The sequence below is a fragment of the Podarcis tiliguerta genome (assembly GCF_965153285.1).
Source record: "Podarcis tiliguerta genome assembly, chromosome: 2".
Classification (NCBI taxonomy): Eukaryota; Metazoa; Chordata; class Lepidosauria; order Squamata; family Lacertidae; genus Podarcis; species Podarcis tiliguerta.
Genome location: NC_139535.1, coordinates 119,510,489 through 119,535,841, shown reverse-complemented (window position 1 = coordinate 119,535,841; position 25,353 = coordinate 119,510,489). Strand labels below are relative to the sequence as shown.

General features: G+C 45.8%; 1 protein-coding gene across 1 annotated transcript; it reads right to left on the bottom strand.

Annotated features, from left to right (window-relative positions):
• Window positions 1-784: 784 nt before the first annotated feature.
• LOC310671909 (twist-related protein 2-like) lies at window positions 785-23,173 on the bottom strand. The gene is made up of 2 exons (XM_083428351.1): window positions 22,369-23,173; window positions 785-3,294 (listed from the first exon to the last, which is right to left on the bottom strand). The coding sequence occupies exon 1, from the start codon at window positions 22,881-22,883 to the stop codon at window positions 22,383-22,385; it is 501 nt and encodes a 166-aa protein (XP_083284477.1). The 5' UTR covers window positions 22,884-23,173; the 3' UTR covers window positions 785-3,294; window positions 22,369-22,382.
• Between the last annotated feature and the right edge of the window lie 2,180 nt (window positions 23,174-25,353).

Below are 25,353 nucleotides of genomic sequence, written 5' to 3'. Positions count from 1 at the left end.
GTGCAATCTACTCTGAGGTCACAATGGCCTCAATCCATGAAGTGAACTGCTGGGGAAGGATGCTGTGCTCTTGCCTAGGCTTAGTAGAGGAGATGGGAAGAGACAGTAGGAAGCAAGCTTCTCTTAAGAGCTCTTCTAGGAAAACAAACTTGGGGAAATGGAGGCAGCACGTCCCTCAGTTTTGCAGCATCCTGCTGGATGATGAAAAGCTGCTCAAGGAAGGTGAGTGTCAAGACTGACTTTTGTGGAATATTGGAGCTGTGTTTTAGATTCTGTGTGAATCGGGTTGCTGATAGACAATACAATAATATACAAAACAATACAATAATGTTTGTGTTGTGTGCAGTGGGGAAGAGGTGATGCCAGGCTAGGTTCACATCCACACTACACATCTAAAGCCTGGAATCTAGTAAAATTTGTGACACATCTAAAGCCTGGAATCTAGTAAAATTTGTGACCAAAGGGTTGCCAGCGTTATTATTGGCAGTTCCTGTACCTTAAGTAGCAACTCATCGTGCAGATATTTAGCACTTTGTTTTCACAGCAGGAACAGCTCTCCTTGCTTTCCCTCTAAGTTCCAGGCTTCTGCTGAACTTTTTAAAATGTTTGCTTAACTTCAGCAGTTAAAGGCAGATGCGCAGGAGCAGTTCAGAAAGCTGACAGCCTTGTTGGTAAGGCTCTCTAAAAAACATTCTTACTACAAAATCACATGTTATATTGGGTGGAGGATGTTGGCTTGTTTTTGAATCCTGGAAAATATATTAGTCTTATCTGCAAACAAGGGCACCATCATAGCTTTTATTGTGTTTTGAAGTGCTTGAGATTTAGCAAGATCCAAAAGCCCTGAATTGGGGGGGGGGGGGGTTAAACAATTGCAAAACAACTTTTTTAAAAAAGTCTCCCTCTGTTTCTCCATATGTATGTTTATACATCTATAGCATTATCAGATCAGAATAATTACAAAGTACGTCCTTCCTGCCATTTGCAAAGGGATTTATGCCCTTTGAATGTCTTTCCAGGGACCCATATAACCATACATAACAATAGTCATTTGTCTTGTAGAATCAGGGAACTGTTCAAAGATACAGGTGCTTTGTGTTCTTTGAAACAGGAGGCTGGGGTTGCCAGCTGTTTTAACACCCTCCTCAGCTGTGCCTGTATAGCAGTTGGATCTGCAGGCATGAGCCAGCAATGTTCCAGCTGGCAGTGAAAAGCTTCCCATTCTGGTTTTTGCAGATAGTCAAGCTACTTCTAAAGGCAAGAGCAGGTGACCCCCTTCCCTCCTCCTCCTCCTATCTGGGAATGGGAACTGTCTGCCTGCTTCCCACACCTCTCTAAATCAGAACCTTTGGCCCTCCAGAGGCTGCTGAACTGCAACTCCCACCAGCTCCAGTAAGCATGGTCAGTAGCCAGGGCTACTGCTCTCTATGGTATATGTTCCAGTGGTCACCTCTGGCCTCATCCCTTTTGCAAGCCCCCAGTTTATGTACCATAATTCAGTAGGTAGCTTACAGGCAAGGGCTCGGCAGTTATTCTGCCCCGTGAAGCAATTCAAAGAACGTGTCAGTTACATTTAGTGAGGAAGTGTCATTTTCCAGCCTTAAGCCACCCAACAAGGGGAATGATGGGATATCAGCACAGTCGCCAAGTAACCCTGGCAAAGAAAGCTGCCTTGGACTAGTCAGGCCATTTTCCAAGGACTATCAACTCTTCAGGATCTTGGTGGAGAGGGGTTTCTTCTGCCACCATCAGTTTCCTGATCCTTCTACCTGGAGATGCCAGAGACTGAGTCTGCGACCAGAGCCGGCCCAAGACGTTTTGGCACCTGAGGCATACCACAAAATGGCGCCCACCTCCTTGTCAGTAGTGAGTGAAGATCTACATCAGGAACAAGGGTGTCAGGAGGCCAGCAGCACCTCCTCTTTGCCCAGAGGCCACTGTAGATGCAACATGGGGAGGACTGTCAAGGAGGCAGCAGATCTGGCCTTGAAAGAGTGTGCCACATCTGTCGCTGTCACATGGCAGCAGGCAATGCATTCCTTGGAGGCCAGATGTCTGGGAAATTGTTTGCAAAGTATCATCATCATCATCATCATCAGGACTTCTATACCACCCTTTATCATAAGATCTCAGGGCAGTTCACATCATGTGCTCCACCACTGAGTTGCAGTCTCTCAATGAAGGCCTTGCATCCTTTGCAATCCACTTTGTTCAGAAAAAAAATGAGTATGTCTGAAGTATAAATTTGGGTTTGTTTTATAGGCTACTTTAAGATTAATGGCTCACCCAGTCCCACAGTTCCTGGGAATTGTGGTTTGGTGCGGGTTCTCAGAATTCTCACAGAACTACATTCTATGAGTCCCTCAGTTCCCAGGGTTCCCTGGGGAGACAGAATGACCACTGCACCACTTACTGAGCCTGTGCTGCTGATAGATACACATCCACCCCAGAAGCATTTGGTTTCTCTCATTTCCCACCACCATATGGTGACCATTTAGCAGCAGTGAGTAGCTGTGTTAGGCAATAGCAAGGTGTGCTTATCCCAATGAGACTTGGGCCAGAATGGGCCATTGTGGGATCACTAGAAGGGGCAAGCTGACCTCAATGGAGGAAGCTGGGTCTCACCTGCTTCCTGCTTTTTAGGGGCAGGATTTAGCCTTGAATCATAAACTAGCACCACCAAAAGTGTAATGCTCCTGAGCATGTACAGAATATGGTTTTTTTTTTTTTTTTTTGGCAGCAGAATAACCATAACCCCATTGGGAGAGGAGGGAGTGAGGCTTTTAGAGCTCAAGTCCTTGTTGAAGGAGGGTGACAGGAGATCACCTCAAGAGGATTTAAGTCATTCCTGTTGTTTTGGGTCCTAGTGGATAGCTGGAGGGGAGCAGGTGGAAAGAACCTCCCGGGAAGCAGAAAGCTATTGAAAATAAAACAATTATTCTTAAAACCTGCAAATTCAAAAATAAATTAGCTCATCGAAAGAGTTCTAGATATACATTTTGAGATCAGCTTGTTACAAGCAAAAGCAGTCTGGGCCTGCTTTGAGTCACTGCCTCGCTTATGTCTGCAGTTCTTCCCAGAGTAATGGTGGAAAGTCTGGATTCTCCATCCTAGATCTCAGCTGGGCTCTCTTCTCCCCAAGAGGATGGTGGTCACGTTTGGTCTCATTTTTGAGCTGGCGATGGAGAATCATACAGAGTATATGCCCTGAGTTTCTCTGGAGAAGAGTTCCTCTGTTGCTGCTCTTGGGTGAGGCAGAAGCGTGTTACCTGCTGGCCACCTTCCTGAAGGGACCTGGAGAAACAAAACCCACAAAAAGAAATCAGTGGCAAACTCAAACTGACAACTTACAGGGGGTATTTGTATGGGAGAGGAACAAACAGCCTGGCCTACAGAAGGTCTGTATTTATACTGGATGCAACAAGTACTATCACCATGGCTCCCCCCTGCTAAGCAGAACGGATGAGGCCATCTGGGTGCCTGGGCGTTCGTCTCTCAGCAAGTAGCTCATTGCATGGTATACAAGTTCTAACCTCTACTTCAATGGGAGATGGCAGGATTGAATGCACTCAACCCGGCACATAGAAAACCAGTATGTCAAGAAGGGTAAGCTACAACTCTTACCACAATGTGCTAGATTTCTCTGTGCACGGAGGCATTAAAAAATTCATTTGTGCCCTGGTTCATTTTTTCCAATGCCATTATTGTTGGTTGGTATGCTATATATTGCTTTGAAAGTCCTTTGGGCAGAGCTGTATTAAGAAATGCAATAATTTCAATAATAATAAAATTCCCTGTCTCCAGTCTGAAGTGATAACAATCAACTGAACAGGTTAAACTATCAGCTGTTTGTTCAGGGTAGTCTCAGGAGGTTAAGCCCAAACCTTCAAGGATGTTGACATATGGAAGGCACTGGCCTGGCCTGAAAGTCTTCCTCCTTTTTGCTTCTGTTGGAAACCTTTAACGTCTAAAAGTTGCACCTTCTGATTGGCTGGGCTAGCTCATATTTAGTGCCTCTCTTTTCCCCAGTCCTCTCCGGGGCCTGTTCTCCAAAGGAAATTAAATGCATAAAACCCCTTTGAGATGAGAGAGCTGATCCTTTTGAACTGCATTTCCTTATTATTTAAATGAAAGCAGCTGAAAACCACCATCCAGGGATCACAAACCAGATGAGGATTATATATATATATATTGATCAGCAAGTCTTTGTAACTCTATCTTGCTTTAAAGATTTATCTGCTCCTAACGAGTGCTAAGTACCTACAGTCCAGCTCTTTATGTTACAGGAATACTCCACTCTCCAAGTTACATGTAGCACTAATGCATTGTGTAAAGCTATCATCAAAGGTCCCTACACACCACCACACTCCCACACCGCCGGGTCTGGGGTGGCAGGGCTGCCACTTATGTTAAGTGAAAGAGGCGAAGCTCAGAAGTCGTCCTTGCTTGCCTCCTCTTGAGCTCCTCTTAGGAACCACCATCCTCATGGCCAGACCTATACCATTAGGCAAAGTGAGGAGGCAGGTGGGGAGCAGGGACACAGCGGGGTCCCTGGCTATTGCTGGACTACAGCTCCCATCAGCCCTGACCGCTGGTCCTGCTAGCTAAGGGTGCTGAGGGTTGGAGTCCAGCAATGGAATACAACAAAGTGTGTTGAAAACAGCCATAAGAGACAGGTAAAACATCAGAGTAAAAGCATCCTGTTGCAATGTTTGTTTGTTTGTTTGTTTGTTTGTTTGTTTGTTTGTTGCATGTTGGCTAATGGGCCAAAAGTAGAGAAAAGGGAGGATCAGACATTCTGAACCTTTTGGGAGCTGCATGGAGAAAGGATTTCAGCAGCTGTGCCTGCCAGGCCTGCCGGAGGGTCCTTCCACAGGGCACTTCATTGTGGACTTGGGGCTGCCAGGACAAGTTTCGTGCAGCATCTACACAGCACCCTCATCCAAATGCCACCCTCTTTTATTTTCAAGTTTAATCTTGGTTAACTGTTTCCACCGGAAATCTGATTAAGTAAAATCTTGCTGGCTGAAGGTAACTAGAAGTGGGGCTAGCCAGATCTCTCTTGGCCCGGACTTGTGGAGCCTGGGATTGTAGCCACAGAGAAGGCCCCCGGCACCATAAATCATCAGCACCTTAAATTACTTGGACTAAATCATCAGCATAGCCACATCACATTAAATTACTTGGATTTTCTTTTCACACTTTCAATGCCTGCTCCTCCCCATTTCCCCCTCTTGTGTCCCTCCTGGAATGCAAGGAAGGAGGAGAAATGGAGCAGCTGATGAGCTGCTAAGGCGGTCAAGTTTCAAGCATGCCAGTTGGGGCTGAACTACACATGACAGCCTTGGCTGGGTCTGCAATCTGTAACTGACGCCCTAAAAGCACAGTTGAGTGTTTCTTCTGCCATTGGTGTGAAAGGCAACAATGCATTTTAAAATGTTCTTATACTGTTATTGTGCATCTTGTGAGTGGAAGTAACTGAAGCACAATTCCGCTTCCCGCCATTTTTGCAGGGGTGTATGTGCATGAGAACAACTTCCTGCTCCTTTCTCTTTCATTTATCTCCATACGTATAGAACACTTCCAGAGGAACTGTTTGTGGAGCCTTTGTCCTGATTTGTTTGCAGGGATGTTAGACAAGGGAAGTTATTTCATGAACATTCATTCTGGTTTGCTTATTTGGGAAGGCTGGATGAAGTTGCGTCAAAGCAAGCGCTGCCTCACACTTGCCAGTGCATTTCCGTCCATCAATTTCCTTACCACAAAACTCCCATTTTAATGGAAGTGGGTTTGTTGAGCAAGACCTCCCAATAAACCATAATTGTGCAACCTGTATTCGCTGGTGTGTGATTGGATCCCTTCTGAAAAGAGTGGCAGTGCCCCCCACCCCAATCTTTCTCTCTTTTTCATCTTTTCCTCCCCCAACAAACTAATGTAGGAAAACCTTGTCAGTTTTCACCAGTTTCTCCACCTACACCTTTTCTGCTTTCTACTGAAACTGGCAAGTTTAGGGGAAACAATATGGATTTCCCTGATGCCAGTTTCTCTCGAAGTCTTCCTCTCTGTTTTCTCATGAAATTGATCAGGCTTTCCTCAGTCTTGTCAGTTTCACTGCAGAGCTCTGTGTGTGTGAATGAAAGTGTTGGAGCAGGCTAGAAGGATACCTTTTGGGGTTGTTTCCAAACTTAGATGCAGACATAGGAGCCAGCTCTAGGGGCTGTGGGGCTTTGGCCCTCACAATGAAATATTTGAGGGGGCTGGACCCCCACAAAGTTTATGGGCATTCCCATTGAAATCATGTGTGTGCACTGCATCATGTGATTGATTATGCAGGTGGGGCTTACCTGGGCCCCCACAATATTTTATTCTAGTTGGCACTCCTGGGTGCAGAACAGTGTGAGCCAAGTTCCCACCCAGGGAAAGGGAATGTGATGACACCTGAAGGTGGGAACAGCATATCTTCCGGAAGGGGCCATGCACATTATCTGATGCGGGGGGGGGGGTATTCCAAAATGCTTTTAAATGCACTTGTGGCTTTTGGCTGATGCTGCCTCTGTGGGCTTTTCCAAAACTAGAAAGCAGTGGCTTTTTTCTCCCTGACAGCTGAATTCAGGCACACTTAAAAGTGGTGCCAATAGGCCACCAGTGGCAGCATCATATTTGGAGCGCATCTCCTTTAGCCTTTAGAAGATCTAAAATTGCAGGCAGAGGAGATCCACATGGGTTTGTTCTCTCTTGCATTTTCAAACCAACTCAGCATTTTGACTCAGAAACAAAGTTTAAAATACAGGTTGTAAGAAAGAAGAAAGCAACAAGATCACTAACTAAGAAGGGAAAGGAAGTTGAGGAGAAGTTTGGTTCTCCATAGTCATAGGGAATATTTAAGTTTCTGTCTGTCTGATGTGGTCAGAAGCTCTTGTTGTACTTGCAGCAGCTTGAGATGCAGTCGGTTGAGTAAAGCTTTTCACACCGTGAGATAAGCATTTGTCTCTGCTAGTGTCTCTTAGAGACACAGTTACAGTGACCTTTCTGAAATGGCCATCCTGCTGCTCATCGCATCAGTGGTCACCGTGGGTGGGCGGTGTCCCATCAGAGCAGTGAACTTGCGCAAGGTTGCTGCTCCGACATTAAGCTGCTTGCGTAAGTAATCCATTCATGTCAGCAGGGGCTTTTGAGCAAGCAGGATGCGGGCAGATCATTGGGATGGATTCACTGCTCAAATGTTTTGCAGAGTTTTCTCAAACCTCTTTGAGCTGAGACGTGGGATGAAATAAATGAGTGTGCACACCATATGAGGCCTCTAGTCACGGGACGCTTGCTTGTCCCTGAATCTAAGGCTGTTGAAATTAGGAAGCAGTTGGGCAGAAATCCGTCTTTTGTTGTTTCCCCAGCTAACTATGTAGTGCTAGCAGGTGTTTAAAAGTTGGCACAGAAGGTGCCTTCTGGATCTCAGTTGGCAGGGGATTCCATAGCACTGGGCCAATGATGCCAAAGGCTCAGTTTCTTGTCACTCTCAAGTGAGCGCCACCAACTCAGGGAATGGCCAATGATCCTCCTCAAGATGATCTTAGTAATCGAGCTGGGCTTCAGGGTTCAGGTGATCCCTAAGGTACACTGGACCTAAGTCGTTCGGGGGCTTTGTAAATTAAAACAAGTAGCTTGAACCTGGCTTGATAGTAAAGGGGCAGTGAGTGCACTTGCCATTTGTTTCAGAATGAAAGGAAACAGAGCCAAAAGAGTCCAGTGCAGTTAAAATTTCAAAAAACAAACAAACAAAAAAACTCCACCTAAAAAAATGCCACTAGCCCCAAAACACTGGATCAAATCACATACAAATTCAAGTACAATTATAGTTGATTGGAGCTGTTGCACAACAAATCGATTTTCCCAAAGATGGGAAATTGGTGAGGAAATGCACAGGATCACACTTGCTTTGGTATAAACGCCACCTAACTACCCTGAAAAGAAATTCAAAGGAATGCTCATTAAATAGCCAAAAGCTCAATAAACGGCTGTAAGCAGCCGGCTCTTTAAAGATGATTCTGAGTCGGCAGAACCTGTTTGCCTGTCTACTTTGCTGGGTTTTAATTTTTTTCAGATTGCTGTTGTTTTAGTTAGTGAGATCCCGCTATTATATCCTGCTCCTATGAATTTTATTTTATTTTTGGACTTTTACTATCTTGTTTTGTTGAAATCTTTTGCATTTCATATTTTAGTGTTTTATGATTGTTTGCCACTTTAGGTTAAAGTGCAATATTGGGGGGGGGGATTAAAATCATGTTTCCCCACCACCACCCTCAGATCTTTTGAATCATTGTTTTGGAGTGGAGGATAAAACCCGTTAAGAGTTTTCTTAATGGGAGGCACATTTCCCCCCATCCTCCTCCATTACAAATGATATATTGATTGATTTTTAATATACATTTTTGCTCTGTTCAACTTGTATGGAGTGAGGGAAAGGAGCTGCAGTTAACAAAGCTGGGGGGGGAGCCACAAAAGGTTGGGTGGAAGATTTCGGGGGGGGGGGGGGTAGAAGCTGTGGTTTTCCTTTTGGCCTGGGAGCTCTGCAGTGCTGGTGCCCTGGACCAGCCCACCTCAGAGATGAAAAATCTGGACAGAGCCTTTGTCCTTGATGGGCAGTTCTTGGAAAGAGGAACATTAAGGCCCGGGGGGGGGGGGGGATCCAGGGGGAAATGCTTTTCCGGGGGGGGGGGGGGAGGAATTGGCAGAGGGAAAAATTAAAAAAAATGTTCAATAGTAACGGCCCTTCTGCAAATACCAATCTTCAGGGAGGGGGTTGTTGGGGTGGTAGCCCGGGGGTTTACACACCCACACCATTTGCCAAGAGCCTGATCACTCGCTTCCCGCGAATGCCGTTAAACAAGAAAACAATGTAGAGAAGTGAAAATCAATCATGCCTTGGAACACATGGAATAGTTTGGCCTTATGTGTAGCAATAACTCACACCTTCCTGCTTTCAAAAGCGAAATGCTTGGGATGAGCGAACAATGCACCAGCCAAGATTTTTTGAAAAGCCCATCCTGGAAACCCCTCTCCCTTTTAATCTCTGTGCAAGATTTAACAAGGCCAAAGTCCCCTCTCCCCACAAAGAAACCCAAGCCAGCATTTACTGAGATGGATGGACCCTCTTTGAAAACAGGCTTGGCTCTTCCCCTCTCAGTCGTCCACATCATGCTCTTTCTCCGTCAGCCCTGACATGTTGGGGGGCTTTTGGAGATAAGTCCCAAGAGGGACAGGGCTGCAGTGCAGCTCTCCATCCTTTGCTGGTACAGTGGTCACTTAAAGCCCCACCCCAAAATGACCCTACGGTGGCTGTCTTCCAGTGCCACAGCTCTGATTCAAATCTCTCTGCACCCTCAAAGATCAGGCAGACCATGTCTGCTTTTCGTAAGAATAAAATCAGATGGGTATTCTTTCCACTCCACCATAATGCAGTTGTTGAACAAGCGATTCTAACACTGCAATTTTAGGCATGGATTCTTGGGACTCTCTAGTTCTTTAAAAATAATAAAATAAAATAAAATCTAGTCTTGTGGCCCTGAAGGTTGAGCAATGAACGAGGAAGTTCTTGGTTTAAATTGTCTCTTCCATAAACTTACTGGGTTCTCCTAAGCAGTTCATTTATTTTTATTTTTTTATAATAATTTTTATTGGTTTTTCCAAATATTTTCCATCATAACATCAATCTTATAAATAAATAAATAAAAACATTTGGCTATATAAGTCTAGAACTTCCCTCCTCCTCGACTAATGGTTTTCCAACTTAATCTCTAATATGCATTATATTCTTATTAATATTACTATTAGATCCTAATCTTAAATAAATAATTTGTAAATTGCATTTAGTAATAAATGATAATTTAAGCCTCTGTGGTATGCCCCACAGAGGAACCTACGGTCTGCAAATAAAAACATCCTGAAGGTCCCAGGCCTCAGAGAGGTTAGGCTGGCCTCAACTAGAGCCAGGGCTTTCTCGGCTGCGGCTCCAATCTGGTGGAGGTGTAGCATGGGCAAGTCTGGGGCACCATCACCCCAGGTGCAGGGTTTTTTTGGGAGGGGGTATTCCTCACAATGTCATCCAGCTGGAGAGTGGGTGAGAAGGACGCAACAGGCACGCACCCTGCCATCCTGCACTGTTTTTGCAAGTCTTGCAAAGTGGTGCTGGGCTTGTAGGGCGCCGTGAGTACACTCCTCAAAGCAGGGTGGCACTGGCTGGGCAGGCAGTGCAGTGCAGTGCGGCCCCACTTAGCTCCGGTGGCTGGGGATCGTTCCAGCAGTGCGCCCTCCCCCCACAAGGCAGCTCCCGCACCTGGCACACACGTACCTGCCCTGGGTGCCAGCAAAGAATGCTCCACCACTGCCTCTAGGATCGGGGCCCTGAAGCTTTAAGCTTCATTCGTTTCATAGGAAATCTTCATAGGAGATCTGTGAAGTGCTCTGAGCACTTTGAAGCACAGTGGCAGGGCTAAATATGATGAGCTGGAGTGGAAGAGACATTCAAGTAAAACGTGCCGTATTGAGCTGACATGTATGACCAACAGCCATTCCCGCTTCTCTCCCCCCTGCCTCCCCCCCCCATAGCCCTGGGAACTGTAGCTTAGAGGGTGTTTGGGATTAGCACAGCACCCTAATGAAACCACAATGGGGCGCAGGGAAGAAACCTTAGTAGCTAAACTGGTATAAAAAGTAGCAGTGTGGACGTGCTACAATCTGGGCTGGGAGATGCTCGCTGTTTGCCAAGCTCCCTGTTCTCCACCCCACTCTGCCACCACCTGCTTTCGCACAATCTTTCCAGCAGAGCAGCCATTTTGCTGTGCTTCTCTGCCTATTGTCCAGAGACTATCCCACCCTTAAACTGATCATCTAATCCATTGGTCGTTTTTTCTCTGGGCTACTCTTTCAGAATAAAAAAAAAAAAGGTGCCGCACTGAATTTTTTATTGTTAACAAACAACCAACCAACCAACCAGCAGTGCATGATTTATAGCACAGAACCCAACTACTTTATAATAAGATCACAGGACAACCAGAAAGTATAAAACAATGCAGCTACAGAGGAACATGAATCATTCCCAAAATATAATTATAAACAAGCCTCTTGCAATAAGTATGTATACAAACTCAGTGAGAGGAGTGAGCGTGTTTTTGCTGGGTAATCTCATTTACATTTGGGTCTTACTTGAGACAAACAAACTCTCTCCTCAACAGAAAGAGAAAGAAGCCTTTCTCTTTTCCAGTCTTTCATATTTGTCCAAGTTGAACATCCCTGTTCACAACAATATGGAGAACTGTAGAAGAATAGCCAGTGCTCTTGCTCTCATTTTGAAAAAGTATCCCGCCACACTTGTCATCCTCTCCTGCCACATCCTTTGAGAATCACTGATCGAATCTCCCAGTTCACTAGATATCTGTGCAGCTAATGCTGACCTGAGTGGGGAAGCTTCCAGAAGTTGCTAGACAACGGCTCCCAGCATCACCCTCTAATAAGCCTTGGTCTTTCTGACTGGGGCTGATGGGAGGTGGAGTCCTGCAACATCTGGAGAGCAAGATGTTCCCCATCCCTGATGTAGATGGACCATAAGCCCTCTGGGCACAGACTTCACATGTTCCATGCGCTGCACCGACCCTTGCCGCAGGCTTGCCACTTCATTGCCCTTTAATATGTTGATTTAAAAAGAGAGAAAAGGTAGCTGTGGCCCTGCCTCTTCCTTCCGTGGCCCTTTTGCTTGCCCCTTCTTGCCTGCCATGAAGGGTGGGGAGCAGGGGCCTGAGGGAGGGAGATGCTGAGTACACAGGCCGTGGGAATGTATCCTAGTTTCGTTTTGCTTCTTGTGTCTGGCTAGCTGCATCAGGAGGCAAGGAGGCCTGCTGCGTCACCCAGGCCACATCCCTCCAGAATTAGCAGGCTAGGGCTGCTTGTATCTTAAGTCTAAACTTGCACAATGCATAGGAGGAGAGAGAGAGAGAGAGAGAGAGAGAAGAGAGAGAGTGAAAAGAGAGATTAGTATAGAATCCAGCATCCCCCTGAGGCTTGCCTGCCTAAAGATAAGTGATATGTGAATCAGGCCAGATTCTGGCCCCACAGTAAAGACTTGAATTGAGCTATACAGTGGTACCTTGGGTTACAAACTTAATTCGTTCCGGAGGTCCGTTCTAAACCTGAAACTGTTCTTAACCTGGGGAGCGCTTTTGCTAATGGGGTCTCCCGCTGCTGCCGTGCTGCCAGCACATGATTTCCGTTCTCATCCCGGGGCAAAGTTCTTAACCCAAGGACAGATCCTGAAGCTGAGGCTCCAAACTTTGGTCACCTCATGAGAAGAGAAGACTCCCTGGAAAAGACCCTGATGTTGGGAAAGATGGAGGGCACAGGGAGAAGGGGACGACAGAGGACGAGATGGCTGGACAGTGTTCTCGAAGCTACGAACATGAGCCTGACCAAACTGCGGGAGGCAGTGGAAGACAGGAGTGCCTGGCGTGCTCTGGTCCAGGGGGTCACGAAGAGTCGGACACGACTAAACAACAACAACAACAACACTACGTCTAGGTTAGCTGAGTTTGTAACCCAAGCTACCCCTGTAGTTTGCTGGAACATTATCTGTGAAACTTGTTTTGAATGCCTGGGGACAACTTGGGAATTTATTAAGCATAATGACAAAACTTTCTGCCACCTGTGCACCTGGTGCCTTTCCTTCATTAACTGCAGCCTGCCCCGCAGACGCAGGAACGTGCCTTGTATCACATCAGACCCATTGGTCCATTTAGTTCAGCGCTGTCCACACAGGCTGGCAGGGGCTTTCCAGGGTTCCAGCCGAGGGATGACTGGAATTTCACTTCAGAAGAAATGGGTTTTTGCCTTCAATCAAATGCAAACCCTGGAAAGGAGCCAGTGGTCACTTCCAGACAAAGCGAACGTTGAGTAATCTCTTCGATTTGCTTTCACGGAATTTGTGCAGACGTTATACAACATCACTGCCGAGTGGTTTTTATCTTACCACACAAAGTCCTACTTATTTCTTTACTGGAAATGGATCCGTTATGCAATAGCACTGTTTAGCCATGTTATTTATTGCAACGTAGCCTTTTTCTTTTATGGTGAGTTATGAAGATGCATTCTTATTGCGCAAAGGGCGTTATCGGCATCTACTTGAATATATGTGTGATCCTGGCAGGAAGTGCTAAAGTCCAAAAGCACCCACTATCCTAGGTTTAACAACAACAGCAACAACACAACCCACTGAGAACCAAACCCAGATCTGAGAGGCTTCGGCTTCATCACACAGGGACAAGCCTATACTTCTCTAGGGTCTGAGTTATATAGCAGCCCCCTCCCCGGTGCTCCGTCATGATTTCTGAGCACCCTCTCATATACATGCTAATTCCTTCTGGGAACATAAATGGGGCATTGGCAGTTTGTGCCCTTTATTTTCATGGAATTCTTGCTTTTTAAAACATTTTTGGTAGCTTTGGGTGGCATGGGTGATATTAAGGATTGACAAATATGTCCGTTTTGTTTTGCCTCAATTTCTCATCTTTGCAACCTTAAATTCAGCTTTCCACATTCCGGCAGCCATTCGGGTTTCTTTTTTTAAAAAAACAACAACATGAAAAAATTGTCAGCATTTTTGTGTGAAGTTCACCTAACATTATTGCAAGCAATTTCACCTAATGTAATGCATTTTTTCTGTGGTGTTTTCACGAATGTATGCATTTATGCACATTTCCCCTGAATATATGAATTTTGTACCCATTATTAGGTTGGGGAACTGCATTGCAAAATTCAGAAAAGTCCAAATTTCTTGTGTTTGGATTCAAGGAGTGTGAATTAGGTAGTCTCTTATTAAAATGCAAACAATATGGAACTTCTCCCACATCCTAGTGGTATTAATATCTCATGGAATGCCTTACGCCATGTGCTTCTGTCCAGTCACCTTGTTTGTCAGGAGAAACCTTTTGAGCAGAGCCCTGTGCTCTTGATGTCCACTCCAAGATAATCGGGAGCAAGGTGTTGCAGCACCTGCCTTATGAAACACCTTTCCTACTTATATTAGGCAAGCACCAGCCGTGTTAAGCTTCAGACTCTTGCTTTGGTATTTTTCTTTTCGGAGGCTTTCCCTGAAATGTGACCTCAGAGCTATGTACTGTGATTCATTTTATTCTGAATTTCATGATAGGTGTTATGCGGCTAAATTTTGCTCAGGGTAGATCTACTGGAATTAAATGACCTTAAGTTTGTTATGCTCATCAGTTTCAAGGGGGTCTACTCTAAGTGACACTTGGTTGAATAGCACCAATTGTTGATAAGGTATGTGGTATTCTCTTATTCAGAATCACTTTGATACATAAACTTGGGTAATAATTAAAGTATGGGAAAGTGAGCATGTGTTTGTGCGTGTGCTGGGAGCATGCAGCAGGTGGGGGGAGAGTGTTGCAGGAAAACATTTAAGTCAAAATGATGTTTGCCAGCCCAAAACTGATATGTGCTTCCTACATGCTTCAATGAAGCATTGGCACCATATGTGATCATGAAGGTTGGGGACTGACTTCCACCTAATCTGGGCCACCTACTATTGGCTTCCCTTCAGCAAGCAGACTAAAAGTGGGGATGGAACTGGCCTTTGGGGATGCCTGCTGTAACCTGGCATGCATTTTCTGAGACACTTTCCACACACACATTCCCAATTTCCTTGGGATTGTAGTCCAGTTCTCAGTTTGAGGTTAAGATCCTGTGCACACTTTATTGGCATTGAGCTCCATTGAACACAGTGGGACTTAACTTCTGAGTGAGCATGCATACGCTTGATTGCACCAGAAATAACTAAAGGAGAAGGAAAATCACCCTGTTGGTACACTAGAGCCTATTTGAGGGCCGTTTCTCCAGATTCCACCCCTTGATGATGCAACATACATCCAGCGAATCCCACCCCCTATAGACCCCAACTTGTATTTGTAAGGTTTGCGCATTTTGGTTTTGGTTTTAAATCCAGTAGCAACAAATACTATGGTTAATCAAATTAGTATCCATCACAGCTGTTCATTTCAAATCTGTTCTAGGAAAGAACCATCATTTGTTGGAAGAGCACCAGCTTTGCCAGCAGAAGATCTCCACTTCAGCCTCTGCCATCTCCACGGAGGGCTGGGGGGGAAAACCTCACCTGAGACTCTACCGCAGGGGTGGTGAACCCACAGTCTGCATATGGCCCAGGTATATCTAAAGGCTGCAAAGCTACTTCTGGTGGCCTAGCAGCCCTTTCCCAAAATCAGGCACCTCCTTCTCTTCCCCCCAATGTTCGTGCAAAGGTGCACCATCTCCCTCTGGTGTGGCACCATCCTCTTTCCTGTGTGCAAAAATCTTCTAGCAGCAGTGATGTTCCTGTTGCAGTGCTAAGCTAGGAGGAGAGGTTCCTCTCCTGGCCCAGCCCAGCGCAGTGATGAGGAGGACAGGTGAGGTCTCTTGCTCTGTAGGGACTATTTTCTGAAGATCAAGAGACAGTGTTTCTGCTCCTCCCTTGGTCTTCAGGGAACAGTGAGAGCTGCTAGAGGCAGTACTGAGCTAGATGCCAGGGTTTGGCCTAAAGGTACGTGAGGCAGACACCTGGCGGCAGCTAGGCAGGTCTGGGTCTGTTTAGTACCTGAATGGGTGACCACCTGGGAGTCCAATGCAGGACACATTGAGTTCCATGATGAAAAGAGGCTGGGATATAAAGGCAGTAAATTTAAATAGATGGGCCAGTGGTCTGACTCGGTATAAAGTAGCTTTCGATGTTCTGCATTGCAGGACTTCTCTAATCTTGTTCTGAAACATTCTCCCATCGGTAACTTGATGGAATGCAAGACTTGCTACATTTTGGAGGTGGCAGGGAAATGCTTTGCTTGCTCTTTCATTTTAATAGTGAGCATGGATGGGTTAGATGGCTCTGAATTTAGCTCACCGTGTATTGGTTTTGCTATTTTTGTTGCAATACAGCTTCATCTTTTGTTTTTTAAAACTGAAGTCATTTTGCTCCTTATGCGCTCACTGCCATGAGTTGATTGATTGGCAGGTTTAAAAATGGCAACAGTCCAGAGGAAAATAAATTAAGTGGGAAAATAAATAAGCAAAATGCCACTTAAACCAAAGGACCCAGGTGGTTAAATGGGAACCAGGTGGCAGGTGGTTCCACCAACTTTCCTCCTGAAAACATCTGAAATTCAAATGTAGTGTAGTGAATCTAGGGTGAGCCCAGGACCACAAGAAGCTGCCTTCTCCAAAGTCATACCGTTGGCCCATCTAGCTCAGTATTGTCTACACTAATTGGCAGCAGCTCTCCAGCATTTTGGATTGAGGTTTCTCCCAGCCGTACCAGGAAATGCCAGAAACTGAACATGGGACCTTTTGCGTGCAAAGCAGATGCTCCGTCTTTGTGCTACGGCTCTTCTGCTGCATGTGGCACAGCGAAGGAGCCACAGGACAAGTGGAGAAGGGGACACTGGGCATGCACTAATTCGGCAGTGCAGACAAGAAGTCCTAAAGCACGACCTTCGCAAGTCCCATTGAAGTGAATGGGTGCTTCAGTTGGGGAACCAGGCCTGTGGCATAACACAGAAGTCTACTAACACAGAAGTCTCCCACAGCTTGTGCAGCTCCAGCCTTTCTAACAGAATTTCAAGAGCAGAAAGAACCTATTTGCAGCATCCAGGAGCACAAAGTGCTCCAAGATTTCCTTGCCTAAAGTCTGATTAGGGGACTTCTCTTTATTTCCCCCTGTGCTTTGGATTTGTGAGAGTTGTTTGCCCCAATCAGATGCTGCTTACTCGGGTAGCAATACTGATGGATCTGAGCAGGACTGAGGATTGTTCCTTATGCACTCACAGCCTGGCCAATGTTAGCTGCTACTTAAGCCCCATTGATTCTAATGGAAGGACTGAGCACATAGATCATGGGATTTAGTAAAGGTAAAGGGACCCCTGACCATTAGGTCCAGTTGTGGCCAACTCTGGGGTTGCGACGCTCATCTCGCTTTACTGGCCGAGGGAGCCGGCGTACAGCTTCCGGGTCATGTGGCCAGCAGGACTAAGCTGCTTCTGGTGAACCAGAGCAGCGCACGAATACGCCGTTTACCTTCCTGCCAGAGCAGTACCTATTTATCTACTTGCACTTTGACGTGCTTTCGAATTGCTAGGTTGGCAGGAGCAGGGACCGAGCAACGGGAGCTCACCCCGTCACGGGGATTTGAACCGCCGACCTTCTGATCGGCAAGTCCTAGCCTCTGTGGTTTAACCCACAGTGCCACCCGTGTCCCTATATCATGGGACTCATAGGCTACAAAAATCCAGTACGTGCTGTATATATTTGGAACTTACTGTAAGTACTTTGCGCTGGCTTGCAAGGTGCCCATGATCATTGTCAAGGTACGAAGTGAGAACCAACCTAGAGAAAATGGAAACCTCCATAGGCCATCAGTCTCGGGCTTCCATCAGTTCTAACTGTAGCCCAGCTGAGGGGTGTTGTCCTCCTGACTGAATGACCCCGGAGCTAATGTTACCCAGACTCATCCTGAAGGTTGAGGGGCCAAGGGGAAAGACTCTCAGGTTGGTTAGATTTCCCCCCCCCCCCATGCTTCAGCTCTCCTTCCTCCGGCAGCAGACAATATTTTTCCAACATATGGCAGAAAACAAAAACTGAATTCACTGTTGTATAATAAAAGGGGGCTGAGCCAAAGGGGGGGGGCATCATGAGAGGTTATTGCCCTGTGGGAGAGAGTAGCCACAGGGTCAGAGATCAGGCTAGGTCTGATATACTTTCCTCTTTCCGGGTGATACTCTGCCTGCAGCAATCTCAAAGAGCAATCACCGTTTTCTTCAGCATTAATTGCCCTGTTTTGTTTTCATCCCATCCCAGGGGCTTAAGCCATGGATGGGACATGCTAACCAAGAAGATTGTTCCAGCATGTGCAGAGCTGATCCTGGAGTGTGCGCTTTTGAATGTACACTTTTGCGGATGATGCCACTGTCCGAGGTAAGATTTGGCATTTCCAGGGTTGCACCTACATGGTTCTGAAATTCCTTTGCAGGGTGTTGGCAGGGTGATGCATCAAATTTGTTCCATTGACCCCATTAGGAGGACAGGGCAAGCTACTTAATTCAATCATTTCTCATTATTTTGAAGAATTGATGCCATTTCCTGTTTTTACAAGCATTGATTTTGATATATATTTCTGCTTGCTAGTTTTCAATTTGAAATCAAATGTTCCCATTTTTATAAAGGTGTTGGTCAGCTGCTTTGGGGAGCAGCTGGTCCAGAAAAGCAGGCTGTATACTGAAGAAGTCAACAGAATGATCGGAGGTGGACGGGGTTGTCTTTTAAAATGTCAAGCAGCATTCTGCAGAAACCTCTCCTCACTGGGGGGGGGGGGGTATTGGAATATTGACTGTGGAGTTTGTAGCACATTTCTGTGCAGCTTCACTTGGAAGTAAGTCCCAATGAATTCCATGGGACTTAACTAACCATCTAAATGTGTGCAAGATTGCAGCCTTCATTTCTGAAAGCTTCCATCCTCTGCATGCTTACTTGGAGTTTTGGTAGCCCTAAAGTGCAGTGGAACTTAGCGTTTGAGCAGGGGAGTATTTAGGAGGTGGCCTAGAGGGCCCATGTCTCGTGTCTTTTGCAGCAGACCTCGGATCTCCTGCCTCCCCTTTATAAAAAGAAATATATATTCACTTTCCCTATTTCATCCTGGTGAGACCTCTGCTCCTCACATGCCATTGCAATTTATCAGAGGCATCTATCCATAGAAATCAGCATATGCAAATATTATGCAGAGTTGCGCCGTGGGCCTCTGCCCCAAGTCTTTAAGCACTAGAAAGCAGAGTTGTAAGGACTGGGCCACATGAATCCTGGCTTGCTTGCTTTTTTCATAAGGCATAGGAAGCTGCTCCCGCAGAGAGAGACGCCTGGTCTATCCAGCTCAAGCGCAGTACTCTTGGTACGGCTTGCCAGTGGCTCTCCAGGTTTCTGACAGAATTATTTCCCAGCACGACCTGGAGATGCCAGGATTTGTACCTTGGGACCACCTGCACGCAAAGCAGATGCGCCACCACCACTAAGTTCTATCTCTTCCCCTACCCTAAGCTTTCTAGTCCTTATGGTTGCAAGACTATGCTTGCTGAACAAGAGTTCTGGCCACCAGAAGACTGGGCTTCCCTGCTCTGTCACACAGTTATTTGCATCACTTCATGATGTTTAGCATGTGCAGGGAAATGTATGCAAAGGAAGAATAAAATGTAGGATAAATGATGCAAAAGAAGAGAGGTTGTGAAATTTTGCCCATATCTTATATGGGTCACATAATTATGCTTTCCTTGTTGCAGAATTTTGGGGTACTTTAGTGCAAGTTTCCTTTTTTCTTTCTTTTTTTGTCTTGGCATCAGATACCTGTTTGATATGAATAAGTAACCTTATAGCATTCTTTAACTCCCTGGGCAACCTTAGTGGCATCCAGGACCAGATTCTTCAGTTTCTAAATGAGAGAAATCCAGGTTGGGGGGGGGGGGCAGGGGAAGGGATCACAGCTCGTGAAATTCTTCCTTCCTGGAAACCCTTAAAGTCACAGCAGACTTGTCAGGGTGTCAAGCAATGTAGCCAACTAGGGGTGTCTAAAACCTGCCTCGGTATTTCTGTCTCCCCACATGCTGATTTACAATTATTCTGTTTTGCAATGCAGATCCGAATCTTTGTTCTGCAGTGCATTTCATGTGCATCTATTAACTGAGGTAGGCATATCTGTGCATCATGTTTCCTGTTCAAGAGCATAGAAGCCTTTCTCTCTCTGATTTGAATCATTGCTGTACATCCGATGTGCGTTTAGCTTGTTTGCGCAACACCCTGAAAAAAATTTGGGGTGGCTGTGTGTGGATCTGATGGTAATAATCACAAACTGGCTCCCTGAATATTCAGTCTATGAATTTACAGCAGGAAACTTGCAGTTTAATGCACCAAAACTGAGCCAATCATACCATGCAGCAAAGTGATGCAAGCTGCTTCAGACGGCTGAATTTTGGGTTTTTTTAAACCATGTCCAAAGGAACTCATTGCCCTCTGCAAGAAAAGAATAGGTGAAGGCAGTAATTTAGGTCCAAATGGTTCAGTGAGACTTTTAAAAATGTTGACCCTAACTGCAGAGGGAAGTGGGGTAGCATTTAAGGTCTACTTGAGGCAGCAAGGAGCACATAAATATTTGTGGCATAAAAAATGATCAGACAACAGCAAATGTTGCTAGGTTTATCAAGGGTGCAATGAGATTAAGGGCCACTATCTGAATGATAATCTTGGCCATTTGATTGCCCTTTTTACCCATTGCTGTCTTTTTTATTTGTATATATTTTATTTGTATATATTGCTTGTTTTATGTTGCTATGGCCATTGGCTAATCCGAATAAAGTTTATCTTATCTTATCTTATCTATTTGTGGCATCCTAATTTAAAACCACATCTGCAGTGGTGCAGTTTTAATCCATGTTTGTGATTACACATATGGAGGCAGGAGATGCTAGCTGTTTACATTTACCATATAATGCCAAAAGTGTGGTTTTATTCTGAGGGAAGTATACATCATTTTCACACATAGAAATAATGATCAGGTGCCATTGTTATCCAGGGCAGGCACATGAACAGGCATCCAGGCGATTGGCTCTTTTTATCAACCTCCATTTCCAAGTCTGTGAAATGGGAACAGCAGAGCTAGCTTCTCTTGCAGGAACATGAAAAGGGTGACAGATGGTTTGTGCATAATATACAAAAATCAGGATGCCTTTGCAAGTCATGTTATGAAGTGTGTTTGGGGCTCTGGCATGCCTATTTGTCTCATTATGAATGTGTTTAATATGGAGGAGAATTGTGGGGGATTGAATGTACGTTTCAGTGAGTGTAGGTTTTATATTTCTATTAGAAATGGATGAATGCAATGTGTCCCTGGTGAAAAATTTGTTGGCCTGCTTATAAAGGCGATATGGAATGGGTGTGCCTTCCAAACACAAAATAAAGATAAAACATTGTATACAACATCAGTCGTACTCCAAAGTGACTCACTGAAATCAGAAGGCACAATTTAGTCCTCTCGATTCATTTCAGTGGCTCTACTCTAAATATGACTGACATTGGATTACAACCTACAGCCAAAACAGAAAGCAATTTGTACTTAATTCCCTACAATCCAGCTCTTCATTTAAAAGGATAAAGGCATCTTCTGGGCCTGACCATCTCTGAATTTATCTGGATTTGTGGACAAGCCATTGGCAGGAATCGGTATCTGAATGGTGAAGTGAGACTTTACAAAAATGTTGGTCTCGGTGAGCTCTGCTCAGGCACCAAGAGAGAGGGGCAGAGAGAGACCGTCTTGGGCTGGCACTGCAACAGGCACAGAAAATGATACATATTTGTGGCATTTCTGCTTACATAAATACCATTTATAGAAATAAATGGTTCATGAAATTTGAATACACATGAACATATAGGTTGAGCTTAATCAAACACATAAAAATGCCCAGCTCAAGCATGTCGGTTTCAGCTGAGATCCAGCACCTGCTTGGCATATCCAGCAGTTTGTGGTGGATTTTGCTACTGAAATCCAGGAACTGCTCAATTAGGAGGGACAAAAAAACAACAGCCCAGGCCTATTTCTAACAAAACAACAACCCAAGTTGCTGACCCAAGTTTACCTTTCCCCCCCAGTCCCATGCAAAGTGCTGCACAGTCCTAAGCACCGTCTTTCGAATGCAAGTCCTACCAAATGCAGAGGGGCTTGCTTCCAAAGAAGTGTGCTTAGGATGCAGTTCTTGTATCCCTGTTCAATGTCTTTATGAAATGACATGGGATTTTTTTTTTTACTTTTTTTACAGGGGACAAATGACAGTGTGCACATTGTTTTATGCTGATGTCTTAGAGAGAGGAGTCATTTGCCTGTAGTGTGGTTATTCCTTACCCGCTATCTTCTGGCAAGCAGGTCTGGGGACCAGAAGTGACTGTGGGATGAAAGAAAGGCATGTGTCCATTGGTTGTAGGAATGTGCCACTTTCAACTTCCACATTGTGTAGTCTAAAACTGCTCAAATCTAAAGACTGTCAGGGTACCATGTTTTTTCAACCTTCTGACCAGAAAGCCCTTATGCCTAGTTGCAGATATCTGGCAGCTGGTTATGGTTGTTCACTGGCGATTGGAAAGATATTTTGCACATGCCCAAAGTTGTGCTTTTTTTGTATGTGCACTACAACTTTTTACAGTTAAAGAGCAGTCTGCAGCTAACCATGCCCTGGTCTTGGAACTCAGCCTAGAGAAGAAGTGCAAGGTAGGAGAAGAGCATGGAGCAGGACATACCTTCCCGGTGGGTCTCAGTGGGATGCTGACATGGACCAGGCCCCTTCCATCCTCCAGACGGAGAAGGCGTAGCTGAGCCTCTCGTGGGCCAGGTAGTTGCAGCTGGAGATCTTGTGGTCGAGCTCATCGCTCTGCAGAACCTGGTAGAGGAAGTCGATGTATCGCGCCGCCAGCTTGAGTGTCTGGATCTTGCTGAGCTTGTCGGAAGGCAGCGTGGGGATGATTTTGCGCAGTTCAGCGAAGGCGTCGTTCAGCGACTGGGTGCGCTGGCGCTCCCGCACGTTGGCAATCACCCGCTGCGTGTGCATGTCCTCGAAGGTCTGTGGCACCGGGCTGCGCTTGCTGCGCTTCCCCTGGGGCGAGGGGGCACTGCACTCCTGCAGGGGAGCCGAGGCCAAGGGCTTGCCTAGTTGGGTCCTCTTGCGCAGGCCTTTTTTGGGGACCCTCTCGCTCTCCTCCTCGCTGGTCACCAAGCTCCCCTCCGGCGAATCTGGGCACATGCTTTCCTCTTTCATCCTTTGCGAATCTCCCTCCCTTCCCCCTCAGTAGACGCGGCAAGGACCTGGATCTAACAGGCCGTGGTGCATCCAGGCCAAGGCGACCCGAGGTTCGAATGGGGCAACCTTAAAGGTGGGACCCTTCCGAAAAAAAGCCCCACGGCTTCCAGAGCGGCAAAGGCTTTCTGAGTTACTCCAACCTTCAAGGATCTGCTTATTCACCCTCCTTTCCCTCCACCCTTCCTAAAGGGCTAAAGAGAGGAGGGACGTTATGAAAATGTTGTTAATGCCCTTTACGGATAGGGTAAGGCGTTCCAGGGGAGGGGCCGTGCACAGACCAATGCAGTCCTCCACGATAATGCAAACATCAAGAGAGCTTATGGGTTCCAGATTGCCTTCCTTTCCTCTTCTCTTCTCCCCCAACATCCTCCCCCCCCCCCAGCCCTTAGGCACAGATGCTCTAGCCAGCCGTTTGGATGCCAGAGGATGTTTCCCTCACCCAGTGTAATTGACAAGGGTCTGCCGGGGCTGACCCCTGCCCACAACCTTGTCAATGAAGATTGCAAAGCAGTTGTTGCATTGGGTTGGTGCCTTCGCTGCTGATCAAAAGATAAATGGGGCAGCATTTGCTGCTGCTGGGTGGACTCTTTGGGGCTACTTACTGCAGTGCCACAAGCTGATAACGATGCAGGCTATTCTCAGGAGGAACAAATCGATATAGATATATCTGAGAGAGATGGGGTGTTTGCCATCTTGGTCACAGGGGGTTAATAGTAGGTAAAGTGGTCCCTTCCCTGTGTCAACTTCCATTTACACAGGAACATAATGGTTTTAGAGTTAAAGCAAATGCTTTGGCAAAAAAAGTCTGAAAATGTAGTTTTTTTCCATTGGAGACACAAGCATTCCAACCCAACCCTATGCTTTTTTTCTCATAAATGTCCCAGGGTTGTCTCCGGGACTTGTAAACAGACTTACGGTACTCTTTACCAAGCAATCCTCTGCAGGTTTGCAGTCCCCATTTTGTTGAGATATCCCCACGTAAGCGAGCACAGGATTGCAGCCTTGCAGAAGAAATGTAGGGAGGGGTGGAGCCACTGCTGTTTCCAAAACCCGGCCAGCTTGTGTCAAGCAGCCAGAAGGAGCAGGGACAGTTTTGATTGTCCCCCCCCACACACACACACAGCTGAGGGACCCGAGGTTTGGGCCACTTCCCTTAGCCTGAAGTGTCTGTCTGGGGACTTTCCACTGGCTACGAGTTGCAAGGGATCCAGCGATCATCCAGCTTCCTGCAAACCCCCTGCAATGAGACGGGCCTTGGGCAACTCCAGAGAGCTGGCGGATGGGGTAGGTGAAGGTGGGTGTGTTGGAATGTGTACCTTCCCAGAACTGGGGCGTGGGAGAGAACCCAGCAAGCCCTTACTGGGCCATGTCAAAGGCTGACTTGGAAGCCTCTGTAACCTTACCAAGTCAGCACCCAGCACTCTGGCCCTAGTGCACCTCCACTGCAAGGCAATGCAAAATCACTTTTAATATGCATGTATTTCAATGAATCTCACTCTCTCTTTGAGAGGTAGCAATCCTATATGGGGCTTTGTAGGACAGAATGTGGCAGATGTTTGGCATTTCAGAACTTGACTCAGCATTGGGCAGGCCTCTTGTCTGGTTGCCTCTGCGAGCATAAACCTAACCCAGGTGACCATGCAAGCCAAACTCCATTTGATTCTGTCAAGCCACAGATTTTGTCAAGCCACAGATAATTTAGCAGCTATGCTAATAAATCATTGTAGGTGTATGTCATCAGATGGGCTAACAAAACCTAGTGTGGACTAGTGACTCTGGGGGTTTGTTTTGTTTGGCAAGACTAGTGTGGGACATTGGGATCTTTGAAAGGGGTAAGCCATGACTGTTCAAGTGGTATAGGAGTGGGTGGTGTGGAGATGGCTCCAGAAGGAGAAAGCAGGAGCAGCAGGAGAGAGGCCAGTGCCCAGCAGAGGGAGAGACGTATCACTGTCACTTTTGGCACAGCTCATATTCTCAAGTTCACTTTGCTACATTTCTCCATCCATTTGCATTATTAAAGCTCATCAGCACAATGTGCATTTCTCCTAATCTTTTTGTGCAGTTTTGCTTAAAACAATACATTTTATATTACTTTCAGCAAGATGTGCATCTTAAAACACACTTTCCCCAAGTGTACACAATTTTGTTTGCAATTTTTTGGCTGGAGAAATACATTGCAAAATTCAGAAAAGTGTGAATTCTGAAGGATGGCGCTGTTCACAGTATATTTTTTGTTTGTTTGTTTGTTTATTAAATATTATTGGTTTAAAATACAAAGATACAAACATATGTATGTTTGTATGTTCACAGTATTGTTTTGGAATGTAGGTTATATTCAAATAAGAACCAAATCCTCCCTCCCCATTCAACTATTAATTCCAAAAATATCTTTTTATATATCTTTTTAAAAGCGGTTTCGCCCATATGA

Coding starts and splice junctions, on each gene's coding strand:
- LOC310671909 (XM_083428351.1), bottom strand. CDS start 22,883: ATGAAAGAGGAAAGCATGTGCCCAGATTCGCCGGAGGGGAGCTTGGTG.